This window comes from Recurvomyces mirabilis (assembly GCF_035927965.1).
Source record: "Recurvomyces mirabilis strain CCFEE 5264 chromosome Unknown scaffold_8, whole genome shotgun sequence".
NCBI lineage: Eukaryota > Fungi > Ascomycota > Dothideomycetes > Mycosphaerellales > Teratosphaeriaceae > Recurvomyces > Recurvomyces mirabilis.
In genome coordinates, this window is record NW_027041942.1 from 441,198 (window position 1) to 454,563 (window position 13,366).

A 13,366-nucleotide genomic window follows, 5' to 3' on the forward strand; every position below is an offset into this window, starting at 1 on the left:
TGTCACAAACATTAGTCCGATTCTGCCACATTCACTTCAAAACCATCATGGGAATACCGAAGATCGTCTCCTTCTCGCCGTACTCCCAAGTCGAGTTCGCTCTCAGCATTGCCCCGAAGTTGTAATCCTCTACCTTCCCTTCATACTCATTAACGAACGTCCTCCACTGCTCCTTGCCCTCCTTGCTTTTCATGTCGTCCTCATTAATCGTCGCTTTGAGATCAAAGTCAGGGAAGTGGCGGTTGAAGTGTTGGAGTATGTCGTCGTCCATCTTGGTCAGACGCAATTTTGAGCCGGGCATCTTCTCTAGGATTGCCCAGTACGTGCTCATGTGTTCGACGACTACAACATCTCGTCAGACACTGTCGAATGCCTCTTTGAAGCCATCAAGACCATACCCTTCACCGCAAACTGCTTCTCAATCTCCTCAAAATTATCTGCCTCCTCCGGGTTGATGACCCCGCCTCCAGGCGCACTGAGTGCCATATTGGTAGCAAAGGAACAAGACAAACTGAAGACTGACTCGAAGTTGATCCTAGGTTGCACCTCTCCCAAAGCGCACTACGCAGGGGAGCAATCGTTTCAGCGAAGGATGACGAGCAGAAATTATTGTGGGGCAAACACCGTTTCGACCATTCGAAATATACAGCAGCCCGTACAACAGCACATTACAGACCTCAGAGCTCCCGTGTCTCCTTATCTCCCACACCACGTCTCGATTTCCGACCCTGCAGCCGCAACATCTGTAGCCCGATAAGATGCCGCCTATGTTGAAGTATCATTCGCTCCCCTTGCCAGAGCCAGCCGGCATAAGCTGGCGCCCATAACGTCATGCTCCCGCCAGTAACTACGAGTATCGTGTACTCCGTATATACGACGAGAGATCTACATCTCAGACTGGTTGTGATGCTCGATCTGGTTCTCAGCGTGTAGCTCATGAAGTAGTGAACTCCGCGGAAGGACTGATGGTATGGTAGGCATAACGATGTACCATATATTTCATTCCCATATAAGGTAGGACTGTTAAGTCTCTTCCTACTTGGTGTGCTTCATTCTCCAAGAACAATCGGCAGCCATGGACGCCTTCACGCCTCAGCAGACCATCGAGCTCGTCTCTCGTATAGGTTGCAAAAAAGCTCATATGCGCCTGGACAAGCTTTTCTGGAACAGTTTCATGTCTGGACCTCTACTGGGCTTTGGCTGTGCAGTACTTGTTAGCACGAATGCTGCGCCGTGGTATCAAGAGAATGCACCAGGGCTCATTAGGACGATAGGCGCTTTGATGTTTCCGATCGGTAAGGCTACTGTGGGACATTTGAAGCTGCTGAGAAGTCGCACTCATGCTAAGCATTGGTCAGGACTCGTGATGATTGTGCTAAGCGGTGCCGATCTGGTAAACGCATCGTTCAGCCGAGGGAAATTCTGTCGCTAATGTATCTCCAGTTCACTAGCAATATCATGTTCATGACTACGGCGTTCTTACGTCAGTCTACCAGCCAATAAAACGACTCGAATCGATTACTGACTGTGACTCAGACCGTAGAGTGAGCATAATCGATGTGGCCAAGAACTGGATCGTCTCGTACTTTGGGAATCTGGCAGGGTCGCTCTTTTTTATGGCCATCATTACCGGCTACGGTGGCGTGTTCCAGGAGGCAGAAGCGTATACTCATGCGGCCGTCAATCTTGCAACACAAAAGGCCTACACACCACATTGGCATCAGATATTCCTTCGTGGAATAGGTGCCAACTGGCTTGTGTGCTTCGCCGTCTTTATCAGCATCAGCAGCCGTGAGACCTCAAGCAAGATCATTGCTATATGGTGGCCGACGGCGACTTTTGTGGCACTTGCGCTGGACCACGTTATCGCCAACATGTTTTTCATCCCACTTGGCATCTGGTGTGGAGCCCCGTTCGGCGTAGGATACTACATCTGGAAATCGATGATCCCTACACTCATAGGAAACATGATTGGAGGTGGCTTGTTCGTTGGTGCCATGTATTGGTACCTCTATCTGACTGGAGACGATGGCGTGTCGGTGGACTTCAACACTGGCTCCCTTGCCACGGCCATGGAAGCCGGCGGACCTATGCGAAGGACGAGGACTGAGCAGGATCGCGGAAATGGCACGGTAAGTGGAGGAACAAGCTGCACACATGAGCAGAGCCTCTCGCCTGACGTCGATCCAGATTATTGGCCAGGATCCAACAGAGCAATTATCGCCGCAACCGACCGGCCACATGATGAGTGGACTTGGCAAGGAGCTGGCAGACGACAGTCCATACACATTGACGCACGCCGACCGTGTGAAAAAGTCACGCGATCAGGCTACGGACGAGAAGGTCTGAAATGTGCTTGGGGCTTTTCAAAGAACGTTTGGCGTGTGCCATTATACATGATACGCCTGCGGAAGGATTGCTCATACCAGGGTATATTTCATGACGCCTTATACTACACTAAAGTTTGACAGACATCCTGCTCTCCTACAAATGCTTATTTCAGCCGTCCCTTAGTCATCACATTCATTCTATGCATCACTTCCTTGATGAAAACAGTCGCTTCATACCCAGCTCCTCCGCCAACCACTGGCCGCTCCGCCTATGCGTACTCTCCGCAGGTACGATGCAGGCAACTTGCTGCTCCACGGATTGCCGCATTATGATATGCAAGCTCGGTGTCGCTGGACGAATGCCCATCTCCGGGTCTAGCGTTATCTCTGAATGTCGGAATTCGCGCATACCAACGTCCTTGCCTTCCTGCTCGACGCCGTCCTCTGCCTTCACTGGATCTTCAGACAGGCCCTTTTCGATGCTGGAAGTGGTTTGACTTTTCTCAAAGTTCAATCTACTGATCTGGAACCAAGGCAGACTTCTAAGCGGACTGAACACCAACCCTTTCTTGCTGGGTGGCTCGGGAGGCGAACTTCTGCGCGACGACTGTGGCGAGCGTAGTGAAGACAACTTGGACGATAACCTGTGCGACATCGAGACGATAGGCGGTTGAAGCAATGACTTCCACGCGGGCGCGCATGCGCATATCACAGCCAAGTCAATCTCCACGGCTGCTGCGATCCACAATGGATATGCCCACCACGTCTCGTCGTATTGCGCTATTAAGCTCTTCCAGATGAAGTATGTTCGTACGATACCAGCTATCGTGACAATGAACCCAAGGCATAGTAGGACGCAGACGCCGAAGCGTTGCCTTCGAGGCATCTGTAGTCTGGCGACGATCGGTATAGGTAAGACCGTGGTGAGAAGGTCCGAGAAGCAGTTGATAACTCCGCTGCCGAGAACGACCTTGCCCTCGTCAAGGCAGTGACCAGATGTTGGTGGAAACACCCAGTAGGCTTCGACAGGCCTGGCAATGATCAGCGTAATCTTAGGATCAAGGGAAAGACACTGCCAACATACACGCAAAGCCATACGCACATGCACACGAAGCCTATGCCAACAGCCAGGGTCCAAAGCAATGCCGCATGTAAGACATATTTGAACCACTTCATGCCACTGTCTTTCACGAGACGATAGTAGAAGCATATCAGTGAGAGGCGTGTGAATGTTGCGGCCAAAGTGAACATGAGCTTGGCGGCGAAGGCTATCTTGTTCGCACTGGCGATCTCACTTGTTGGAATGTCCCAGACGTGGCGATCCCATCCGTACAAAGCGTTTGCGAGCATGACCGTGCATGTCATGCCCACTGCGAAGAGCTGTCTGCGTGTTAGCGCAAGCATGGTGGTGCTTCACGGACGGACGCACCCAGGCAAGTACGATTATGGTATCGTCTATGCCGAACCATTGCTTCACCACTATTCGCGAGTACAGCCTGCCTACCACCGCCACGCAGACCAGAGTAATAAATATGGCATTGACGATCAGAAGTGCTGGACCATGCGTTGTCGGGTCGACATAGTTTGGTACAGGCCATTTCAGAAGGACTGGTAAAGGTGGTAGTCTCATGTTGGGTGGTCAAGCCGTCAGTTTGATAGGCGCAGTGTGCTTCGCAGGATCCATGCTCTTGCGCCCTTGTGGTTTCAAACTGAAATCCCAGATATGTTCAGGCACAATAGGTTCGAGGGACTATGGTTGAAGGAATCCGAAGGGACAGCAGGCCATGCAGAGAAGGTGTGGGCGTACGATATCATCGGTCGGAACTGGCAGCCGTGAAAAGAGAACTTGGCTAATCATAGGCGCATAGGGTACCACTGCGACAGGTCGCACTCGTTAGACTCGAGATGCCGTGTCACTCTTGCTTGTGGGTCTTGCTTGCAATACGCAAGGGAGGAGTTTTCAACCAGCCATTGAGCGTCGCCGCGACCAATAGAGCTGTGAACATGTGCTTGGGAACTTTCTATACGCCCGTTTATGATCTGCTCAAGGGTGTCAATATTGTTCCGGGTTGGCGGCAGACCGTCGTGAACAACCCGGAGAGCCGCTGATGCACGATTCAAGTGCCACGGGTTCCGTTTTCGTGGACTTGCATGTGGTGTGGCCTAGAACAGTCGAGCTAGCAATCACGTCTTGGTCGTTTGCAGATGTCTCATGGTCGCCACGCGGACATCGCGTTGAGTGGCCTTGAGTGTGCTACAACCATTGAGATGACCAACCTGATTGTTATTGAAGTGGTGGCCGAGTTTCGCGTCCCATCCCACATCTGGTGGCGCTCGGCTAGGCCTGCGGCAGAGTGGGTCCAATCAGTCATGCAACTCCCGCCTTCCTCGAAACTCAATGTGCTACTTCGACCACATCTTCGTACCACAATAGACTGGGTGTGCGGAACATCGAGATCGTCCCACACGACAGTCCTCCCAGTCCGGAGGCGATTACTCGAAGTTGAATGACAATAGATCGAAGACTTTACTAATTCTACATATACTGCAGACGATCAGGAGTATAGCGGGGCTGTAACGCACTCCAATCTTGATCGAAGCTGAAGCCAGTCTGATACTGGTTGTACGCAAAAAGTGTGCAATTAGTCAGACGTGCCCCAGCATCGGTTTGTGCCCAAAGGGCGATAGAAATCGTATTCTCATCATGATTGTTGATTACCCCTGGTGGTACCGGAAAGCGAGTCTGTGGACCTATCTGTGGGATGTATTTTCCATCTGCAGGGAATTAGTCGGCAAGGATTGACTCAAGGCGCACTCAGACTTACATTGATAACCATTTACGTAAAGTTGCAGACTAGCCATTGTCCCTGCTGGAGCATCGAATTCTATGCCGAGCGGAACGTCCAGATCAGCATCGATGTCCAGACTGAACTTTGAGATGTACCACCGAATACCACTGGCATTCAAACCCTGGTAAGGCGAACCATTGCTCCAGGCTGCGCCTGTAGGCTCAAAGCCGGGGAGATGCCATCCAAGGCGTGTTCCGTATAAGCCGTCTTCGTTCAACGGTCCACGCACAGGGTCAATGTTGGCATCACCTCCAGCATTACCTTGAATCTTCCACTGTGTGAAATTCATGGTACTGTTGTGGCTTCCGTAAAGCATAGCACCAAGCAACCCTCGTGGGTTCTCCACGCCAGAGCCTGTGGAGGTCTCATCGTGACCAGTATAGTCTGTGACCACCGTAAGAACATTGCTGGTGTTGTACATCGTAGCCTTGTTGAAGTCTAGCAGCGCGGAGCTCGACCATCGAGTGGCATTGCCAGTATTACCACCCACGAATCTGCCATTCAGCCATGCCGACCAACCGGCCGCGGCACCACCTTGTGCGGTGACGTTTGCCGATATAGCTTGACCATCGAAGTAGCCTCGGTAGATCTTAATGCCAGCATAGTACCCGTAATCAGAGCTGAACAGGACAGGCAATGTCAGTGGAGCGGTGGGGCTGAGCGAGCTCGTCTTGTTGCAGACTCGCCACTTCGTGTCGTCGTATCGACGTTGTGCTTCTGGCAGAGAATCGGCGACGAGCCAGGTCAGACATGGTAGTTCGATTTTGCGAGCGCTCGCACCAGGAGCAGTTGCGATGAGAGACCCATAGGCCGTCATCCTGGTATCCAACGCCTTGCCATTCCAGGAAATCTTGTTCGCACTGGCTCCAGCATACACTTCTATGCCTGTTGTGTTCGCATTGTCGCCAATCAGAGAGATAGTGTTGCGAGAAGTGGTGACGTTGCGTACGTTGTAAGGTCCAAGCACAAAAACTTGCGCGTGCGGTGCCACATTCGGATTGGTAGTGGTTGATGGAGCGAAAAATGTCCATGCCGTCTCTGTGTCCAGCAGATATACTACAACGCCGTTCGAGAAGCGTAGCACAGTCGAGCCTTGAGTCTGAGTATAAACGTACTTAGTGTACTCACATGGATTGTTCGTGCTGTTGCTGCCGCTTTGTGCGATAGTCGCTGAAACATTCGCCGTGCCGTAGGTATGAAAAGTCGTGTGTGGTTTCGGGTCCGTGAAGGCAAACTCGCTGGTTTGACCCACGTCTGCGTACATGACAAGCACAGCCTGATTGAACAAGCCATAAGTCAGGATATCAGCTGAGCTATACAGTAAGGTATGCTTGCCGAAATGGTAATCGCTTGTCAGGATCTTGCTTTGCCGACCATTGAGCGAGACCGACGGTACCTCGATCGCGCCGATACTCGTTTCAAGGAAGACGGAGAACGAGATGACAGCTCGGGATGCCGAATTTGCTTGCTGAACAGTGTAGAAGCCTGCCTTTGTGTTCGGATTCCGAAGTACCCAAGAGTACACGCCAGTAGAGCTTACAGCGTTGCCCGTTCCATTGCTTTCCATTTCGGTCATCAGTAGATCTTGCGACACGCGGGTGAACAATCCGATGAGTTTTGTCTGCTTGAACTTGAGCTGGACCTCGCGGGTCTCACGAAGAGGAGCAGAGTAGTCATAACTCGTGTAGACTACTGGAGCTCCAAGGTTGCCCCAATTAGTGCCTCCAAATGCCATATACAGTGACTGCATGGTAACTCTTTGGCCAATGTTGTTCTTGTAGTAGAAATCTGCAAATGCTGGATCATGCTCCGCCAGGCACTGATCTGCAAAGTAGGTGCCCCATCCTAGAATATAACCAGCTTCGAATTCCGGCAGGAACTCAGGCTGACTGGAAGAGTAGTTTTGGAACCATTGGTAGTAGTTTCGGACGACTTGGAATCCCGAATTGATGTTCGTACAGCTTAAGCCACCTGGGTAAGAATCCAAGCCATAGACATTGACCGCGCCGCCGACATTCTGGTAGTCCGTTGACCAGCTCTGGCTTCGTTCGCCTTTCTCGTTATGGGTCAGAGGTACGGTAATACCAGCAGCTCGAGTAGCATTCTCCAAAGCTTCCATGTAGAGAACTAGGGTGTTCGTTGGGTCGTGCTTAGTCTCTTGCAATTCGTTCTCGATCTGCACGAGGATAACATTCCCACCATGAGTAATCTGATTCTTGGCCAAAATGGTGTCCACAGCTTCGATCCAAGGTTGCCAGGCTTGTTCATACGCCACGTCGTTTGTTCGGAGTTTCCCCATTTGACCGTCAGAGCCCCAGAGAGCAAACCCTCCGCCATTGGTCTCAGCATTGCAATACGGACCTGGCCTTGCGATGACATAAAGGCCTACATCCTTGGCAATGTCAAGAAGCTGCTGGATATCCTTGCCAGGACTGGTGAAGTCGAAGACATCCCTTCGAGCACTGTGGTATGACCAAAAGAAGTAGATGCTGACTGCATTCAGGCCGTTGGCCTTATATTTCTCCAGCACATCTCGCCACAAGACTGGATTTGGCAGTCGCTCGTAGTGGCTACCTCACCACGTCAGCGCTGTGCCTTGCGCTCACTCGTTGAACGCATACGTACAATTCACCAGCAGAGATAAAGACTCTCTCGCCGTTGACTGTCAAGCTGTAAGGATCCCAGGTCACTAGGTCGGTCAAGTTGTCGCTGGTGGCGGTTGTTGCGGCGAGCAACGCGGCCAGGCAGAGCATGAGATTGCTGATGAGCTTCATCTCAGTGTGCAGCCAGGCTACAGCCTTGAGATTTGTCTGTTGGAGGAGCGCCGTGACTTACGGTACTTGAACACTTCTAGCGACGTGAGGTACCCATCTGGTGAGCCTTCGTGCCTGCATAGCGACGCTCTGATCTGCATCGTTGTGATCTTCCGCCAATGAGCAGGGAAGCTAACGCGGCGCACATCTCGTTTTCAGCACGCCAGGCTAAATGGACGTGTCCAAGTTCAAAAGAACATGGGCATGATCTCCTCCTCTGCATCGCTCTACTGTGTGGGTGAAGGAGAAGAGAGCGGAGAAGTTGTGCTTTCCTTCGGGGCATGATATTCCGTCTCCACATCCCGATCGCAGCATTATTTCACCGAGATCCTTTGCTTGGCTCCAGCATCAACATGACTGCTTGAATCGACGGCGTACCATAACTCGCTCATCGTGGGAAAGAGGATACCTACAGAACATCTACGTAATCTTAAAATCCACACTCTCTGCTTTTCGACTAGTCTGACGGATCGTCGGTCGAAAGGCTTTGTCGCAGTTCGAGAGAGATCCCGGAGCATCAGAAGCTTGCCCAGTCCAGCCACCCAATGACCAAACCTCTCATCTCTTTTGTTGCATCGCCTTCCACCATCTGTTCCACCTCATCTATGGTAAGACGCCCAGCCCCACCACGCTCCTTGATATCTGTTTCAACATCATCAAGTTCTGCGAGTCTCAAAAGCCGTTGTGGCGATGGCGGAGGTTTCGAAGGTTTCTCAACAGCTGTGGACCTTTCCGAGTCCACAATCGTTTGATTCTTGTGCTTGACATCCGATTGAGGTGCCGCACTTCTCTGCCCTCGCTCCGAGTCTGGTCGATGTTGTGGCATGGTCGGATCTTGCGTGTTGTCAATAGCCTCAGAAGCTGGCAAGTCTGCTGAGATTTTGCAGGGGTCTGCATGATCTTGCTCTTGATTGTCCTGGCTTCCGTCAAAGGTACCATAGCCGACGGTTTCCAGCAACTTGTAGAGTGGCCGATCTGCTATCTCAGCTTCCCGCTGCTCCAGGCTATGAGTATCGGTAGGAACGAGGTCGGCTCTGAAAGGGGGCTCATTGGTCGAGTTCGGGTCCCTGTCAGGCGCAATAGTGTCTTGGGAAGTGAACGCTGTGGCCATGAGCGGATCAACCCGAGACCCCGATTTCAAGTCTTCTCTGAACGCTCGCCTGTCTGCTGCCGCTCGGTCAATCTCAATGCGCCACTCTGTTCGTTCGGCTTTGGTGTCGATGGCGTCCTGGTGCTGTTGCTCTTTGGCCGAGAACAGAGGGTCAAGCATGTCGTCGAAGCCTTGTTCCACGACTTGCCAAAGGGCATCTTGATCAATTTCTGGTTTAGCGTCCAGTTCATCAACAGGAGTCTCGGCAGCGGAATGAGGGCGCTCCGTTATGTTGCGTCCATTCGGTACAGCACCGGAACCGTCAGCATTGACACGTTCGTCCGCAGCCTGCGCAGCACCTTGATCGTCATCGTTCATTATGACATGATGTACCGCGCCACCTTCTGACAGTCGACTTCGCATTGTGAAGCGAGCAGATTCATCCTCGTCATCTCCGTTTAGCATCTCCTCAAACCGTGAGAGTTGATGCCGCAAGCGATCACGACCTGTCATATCGCCACCCCCTTGAGATCCCCCACGCATTTGCAGCGGTCGTTCAGCCGGCCAAGGGTCTTGTTCGTCCAGTATGGTCTTGATACCATTGGGAGGTATCAAGTCCCCATGTATGTCAGGCTGCTTACCCCTAGGCCGTCGTACTTCTCCATACGGTATCTCATCATCTCTGAAGAGAGAACTGATCGGTTGACTCGACCGCAATGTGCTCATTGCTCGCAGAGCCTCATCAGGCTTTTGTGCGTCCACCATGTCACTGACTAGCTGACGCACCAGTACAAACTTCGCGCGGAACAGACGTAGGAAGTCTGCACGATCCACATACCCGTCGCCATCAATGTCAAATCCGTGTAAAGCTCGAGTGAAAGATTCGAATCTTTGCGGCCCTCGAAGATAAGCCATACCACCAACGAAATTGGCAAAACCGATGAAGCCTTGTTCCTCAACATCGTAGAACGCGAACATCCTGTCGAAGATGGCGTTAGGTGCGAATCGCTGAGGCCATCGTTCCGGTGTAAGAGCCTTTCTGAAGGCACGGATGTCTATCCCACCCTCAACACACGTATCATCAGGTGGAGTCGAGACATTTGCCAGACATGAGAACTGATCGTACAACGCATCTATTGTGTGTTCCTGGAAATCATGGCGTTCAAGCAGCATATTCTTTGTTCGTTGACGGAGTAGGGGCCAGATGATTTGGGGATCGCCAGGATACCACGGTTGCTGAAGTTGACTCGGCTGTGACAATACGGGTATGGGTATCTTGATCTTGACGAAAAGGTGCGTCTTCGGATGAACCTTCATAGTCTCGCAGGTAGAACAGAGATCGTAGTCCGGACAATTCAAGCAGTGCCAGCGAATGCCGCAGATTGGACTATCACCGCAGCTCTCACAGCTGATGCCACGATGTTCATAGGCCTTGCTCCCTGCGTTCTCCTCGGCAATGTAATAAAGCAGGCCTGTTATACCTTGACCGCCGTCGCCGGCAGTGCTATCGACGTCCTCAGGGCCCGCGACCTGCTGGTGCGTAGATGACTCTAGATCAGCGACCAGCATGAAATCATGCAAGGCTAAATCAATGATGTCGATATTGACGTTGGGCAGGTGCTCCTCGAGTACATTGCGGACACGCCTCATCGCAGCCACATTCCGTACTTGCAGCGGCCGAATCAATGGCGAAAATTCAGGTCTCGTCACCTGACTTTGTAGCCCAAAGACATTCAAGGGCGAACAATTGAGCACAATAGCATACACAGCCTGCTGCATAGACCTAGCATAAAAGTCTTCGCTAACGCTGCCCACAGCTTGTGAGATCACTTCACGGGCCGGTAATGCTCCGGAATGAAGATCATGCTCGAAGACAAAGCTACCCTGGCGGACAGACAAGATTCCAAGTGGCCTGTCTGGGCTTGGGGTCGTAAGCTCGACCACAGGCGGGCGCCTTGCACGGTTGCGGTGTATTGCATTGCTCCTATGCAAATCAGGCTTCGCAGGAACTTCGGTGATCGTTGTATAGATCTTGTAGGCGCCTATTGCTGCTGCTGCAGTGGCGATGAAGACCAAGGCAGGTCGATACCGAAAGACTTGGGGTGCATGTGCCATGGTCCAGCATGAGATCCGAATGAGTCGCCCAGGGAACGTGACAGTGATTTTCTGCAGCCGCTACAACCAGAATATGACAACATGCAGCGGCGTGAGGTCAGAGTTGCAGGGCACTCGAGTTACTGCGTCGTTATGGTGGTGTGGCGTGCCTGCTTCGCCGATGTGAGGCAGGATTTTCTACGTGACATCTTTCCCAACAAGCACACGGTAGTCGCGTGTACTTGGTTGGTCGCAGGTTTTATTGTCGACATGTGCAGCGGCCGGATCCATGCAGTGATAAAGTAAGGAAGGGAAGGGGAGCAAACACTATTCTAGGCCACAGGCGGCCTGACTCGGCGAGCGCGGGAGTGTGCACTAATCTCATGTCACGTGATGATACTTTTATTGTTTCTATAGCCATCCAATTCTATCAGCTTTGGTCCTTTTGCCAACCTGGTCATTCAAGATCATACCGCCGACCAAGTCTGAATTGTGCACGGCACGTCACAATGGCAAGGTGGCGGAAGGTGACTCGAGGTGCTCGAGCCTTCCACTTCGTATTTGGGTAACTCCTCAACCAATTCTCCATCAAGTCGAATACCTCCCTCTCCATCAGCATCAGCAACACTCAGCCACTCATCATACGCCGTAAGATCGGCTGTGCCGCCCCCGATCGCATGCATTTGGAGTTTCCAGCTCGCGAATCGCCTTTCCTCCTGTTTGCATAGCGCCTCGAACTCGCTCTTTTCTCCATCCTTCACGTACCCAGTCACGACCACTGGGTGGCCTCTGACCCAACGCCAGGCAACATCGAGCAGCCACTTGGTGACCGTGACCTGGCATGCTCCATCGAAGTCATCACTCTCGGTTGCGAAGGATGGTGGCGCGATGTGCAGCGCTACTGAAGTAAGCTGCATATATCTCAATGCTTGTACTCTTCCACTGATGTAGTACAGTCTCGTGCCCGCAAGCTTCAGGCCGAAGAGTCTGAAGTAGTTGCGATGACTTAGCGCCAAGTCCAGACGGCGGATCCTGCTACGCTGCGCCAGATTACGCAGCAACGGGGCAATCAGTCCATATCTCTCCAGCCGGAAAGACGATCGTAGAAAGAGGACATCTCTCGCCTCACGAGAAATCTGTGCATTGATCTTCAGGAGCTCGCGACCGGACTGCGCAGCCTTGAATGTCAGCCCTCTAGGTCCTAGCCTACGGGTCTTAGAGTCAGGGTATGGATGGATGCATGGTCCATAAGAGTGCTCGTAGATGAGGTCGCGAACTTCAGGTGGGAGGTCAAGGAGTCTGAAAGACTTGCCATTGATCCTCCACCAGGCCCAAAGCACGTCCCAGGAAGCGGCAGCAGAGGTCGATGTGGCCGGGTCGAGCAGAGACAGAAACTCAGCCACGGCCTTCCACTTGCCAATGTGCTTGATGTAGACCTTGCTCATGCTTCGGCTAAGACGAACCTCAACTGCCTTCTTTCGAGGGCTCCAGTCATCGAAGATGTACTTGTCGAAGCCGAGCCATTCATCCGATGCAAACACCTCGATCGCATCCTCGGCAGGCTGAAGAAGCACAGTACCAACTAGGCTGAAGTTCGAAAAGCTCTTCGCCCGGTATGCCTCGATCTCGAGATCGATCCTGAGGGCTATCTGATCCAGACGACGGATCCGATTCATCTTGTTCATGTTGTGCTGATATGTTGCAGAGTAGAGATCATTTAATTTCAGCAGATCGGTGTGAGGCTAATGCCTTGACATCATGTTGCGGTTTTGACTTCTGAAGGATCGTGTGAAGGGGTGTTGTAAAAGGTACATGGTTTCGGACTGAACGAAGTCACTTGAATTAAGTAAAGTGCCTTCCGTTTTGAGACCTTATAAAGCCGAGAAGTGATGGTGGTGTCGCCTCGCGGAATTTTGATGTGAGCCGCCACTGACCTAAATCTGAAGCACTGCTGCCCTCTTGTGGTCAAGGACATGAGTGCAATGATGGTGCTCCTTGATGGTATCACATGCCATTGCAGATCCCGGGCACCTTTTGCAAGAGTTCCATGCCATCTGGTCCTTCCTACGAGGCATACCAACGCATCTCATAGCAGGCCTCGTACCATCGCGACCTCGGACCACGGGCGTGCTTTTGGCTTATGCTTTGTGCTGTGGCTCTAAGCGGCGTGGGATCGGGAATGATTCTCGA

General features: G+C 52.1%; 6 protein-coding genes across 6 annotated transcripts; 1 reads left to right on the plus strand and 5 right to left on the minus strand.

Moving 5' to 3' along the window:
- Positions 1–31: 31 nt before the first annotated feature.
- On the minus strand, positions 32–486 carry LTS14_003794 (uncharacterized protein; the record flags this gene model as incomplete). Its single annotated transcript, XM_064836497.1, has 2 exons — positions 32–342; positions 399–486. 2 exons carry the CDS (start codon positions 484–486, stop codon positions 32–34), a joined length of 399 nt encoding a protein of 132 aa, XP_064695888.1.
- Positions 487–1,075: 589 nt separating this feature from the next.
- Positions 1,076–2,349, plus strand: LTS14_003795 (uncharacterized protein; the record flags this gene model as incomplete). The annotated part of the gene is made up of 3 exons (XM_064836498.1): positions 1,076–1,295; positions 1,537–2,132; positions 2,191–2,349. The coding sequence occupies 3 exons, from the start codon at positions 1,076–1,078 to the stop codon at positions 2,347–2,349; spliced, it is 975 nt and encodes a 324-aa protein (XP_064695889.1).
- A 186-nt stretch (positions 2,350–2,535) lies between these two features.
- Positions 2,536–3,734, minus strand: LTS14_003796 (uncharacterized protein; the record flags this gene model as incomplete). Its single annotated transcript, XM_064836499.1, has 2 exons — positions 2,536–3,402; positions 3,429–3,734. 2 exons carry the CDS (start codon positions 3,732–3,734, stop codon positions 2,536–2,538), a joined length of 1,173 nt encoding a protein of 390 aa, XP_064695890.1.
- A 1,132-nt stretch (positions 3,735–4,866) lies between these two features.
- Positions 4,867–8,093, minus strand: LTS14_003797 (uncharacterized protein; the record flags this gene model as incomplete). The annotated part of the gene is made up of 4 exons (XM_064836500.1): positions 4,867–5,105; positions 5,156–7,749; positions 7,805–7,970; positions 8,015–8,093. The coding sequence occupies 4 exons, from the start codon at positions 8,091–8,093 to the stop codon at positions 4,867–4,869; spliced, it is 3,078 nt and encodes a 1,025-aa protein (XP_064695891.1).
- Positions 8,094–8,509: 416 nt separating this feature from the next.
- Positions 8,510–11,197, minus strand: LTS14_003798 (uncharacterized protein; the record flags this gene model as incomplete). The annotated part of the gene is made up of 1 exon (XM_064836501.1): positions 8,510–11,197. One exon carries the CDS (start codon positions 11,195–11,197, stop codon positions 8,510–8,512), a length of 2,688 nt encoding a protein of 895 aa, XP_064695892.1.
- Positions 11,198–11,643: 446 nt separating this feature from the next.
- LTS14_003799 (uncharacterized protein) lies at positions 11,644–12,861 on the minus strand (the record flags this gene model as incomplete). The annotated part of the gene is made up of 1 exon (XM_064836502.1): positions 11,644–12,861. One exon carries the CDS (start codon positions 12,859–12,861, stop codon positions 11,644–11,646), a length of 1,218 nt encoding a protein of 405 aa, XP_064695893.1.
- Between the last annotated feature and the right edge of the window lie 505 nt (positions 12,862–13,366).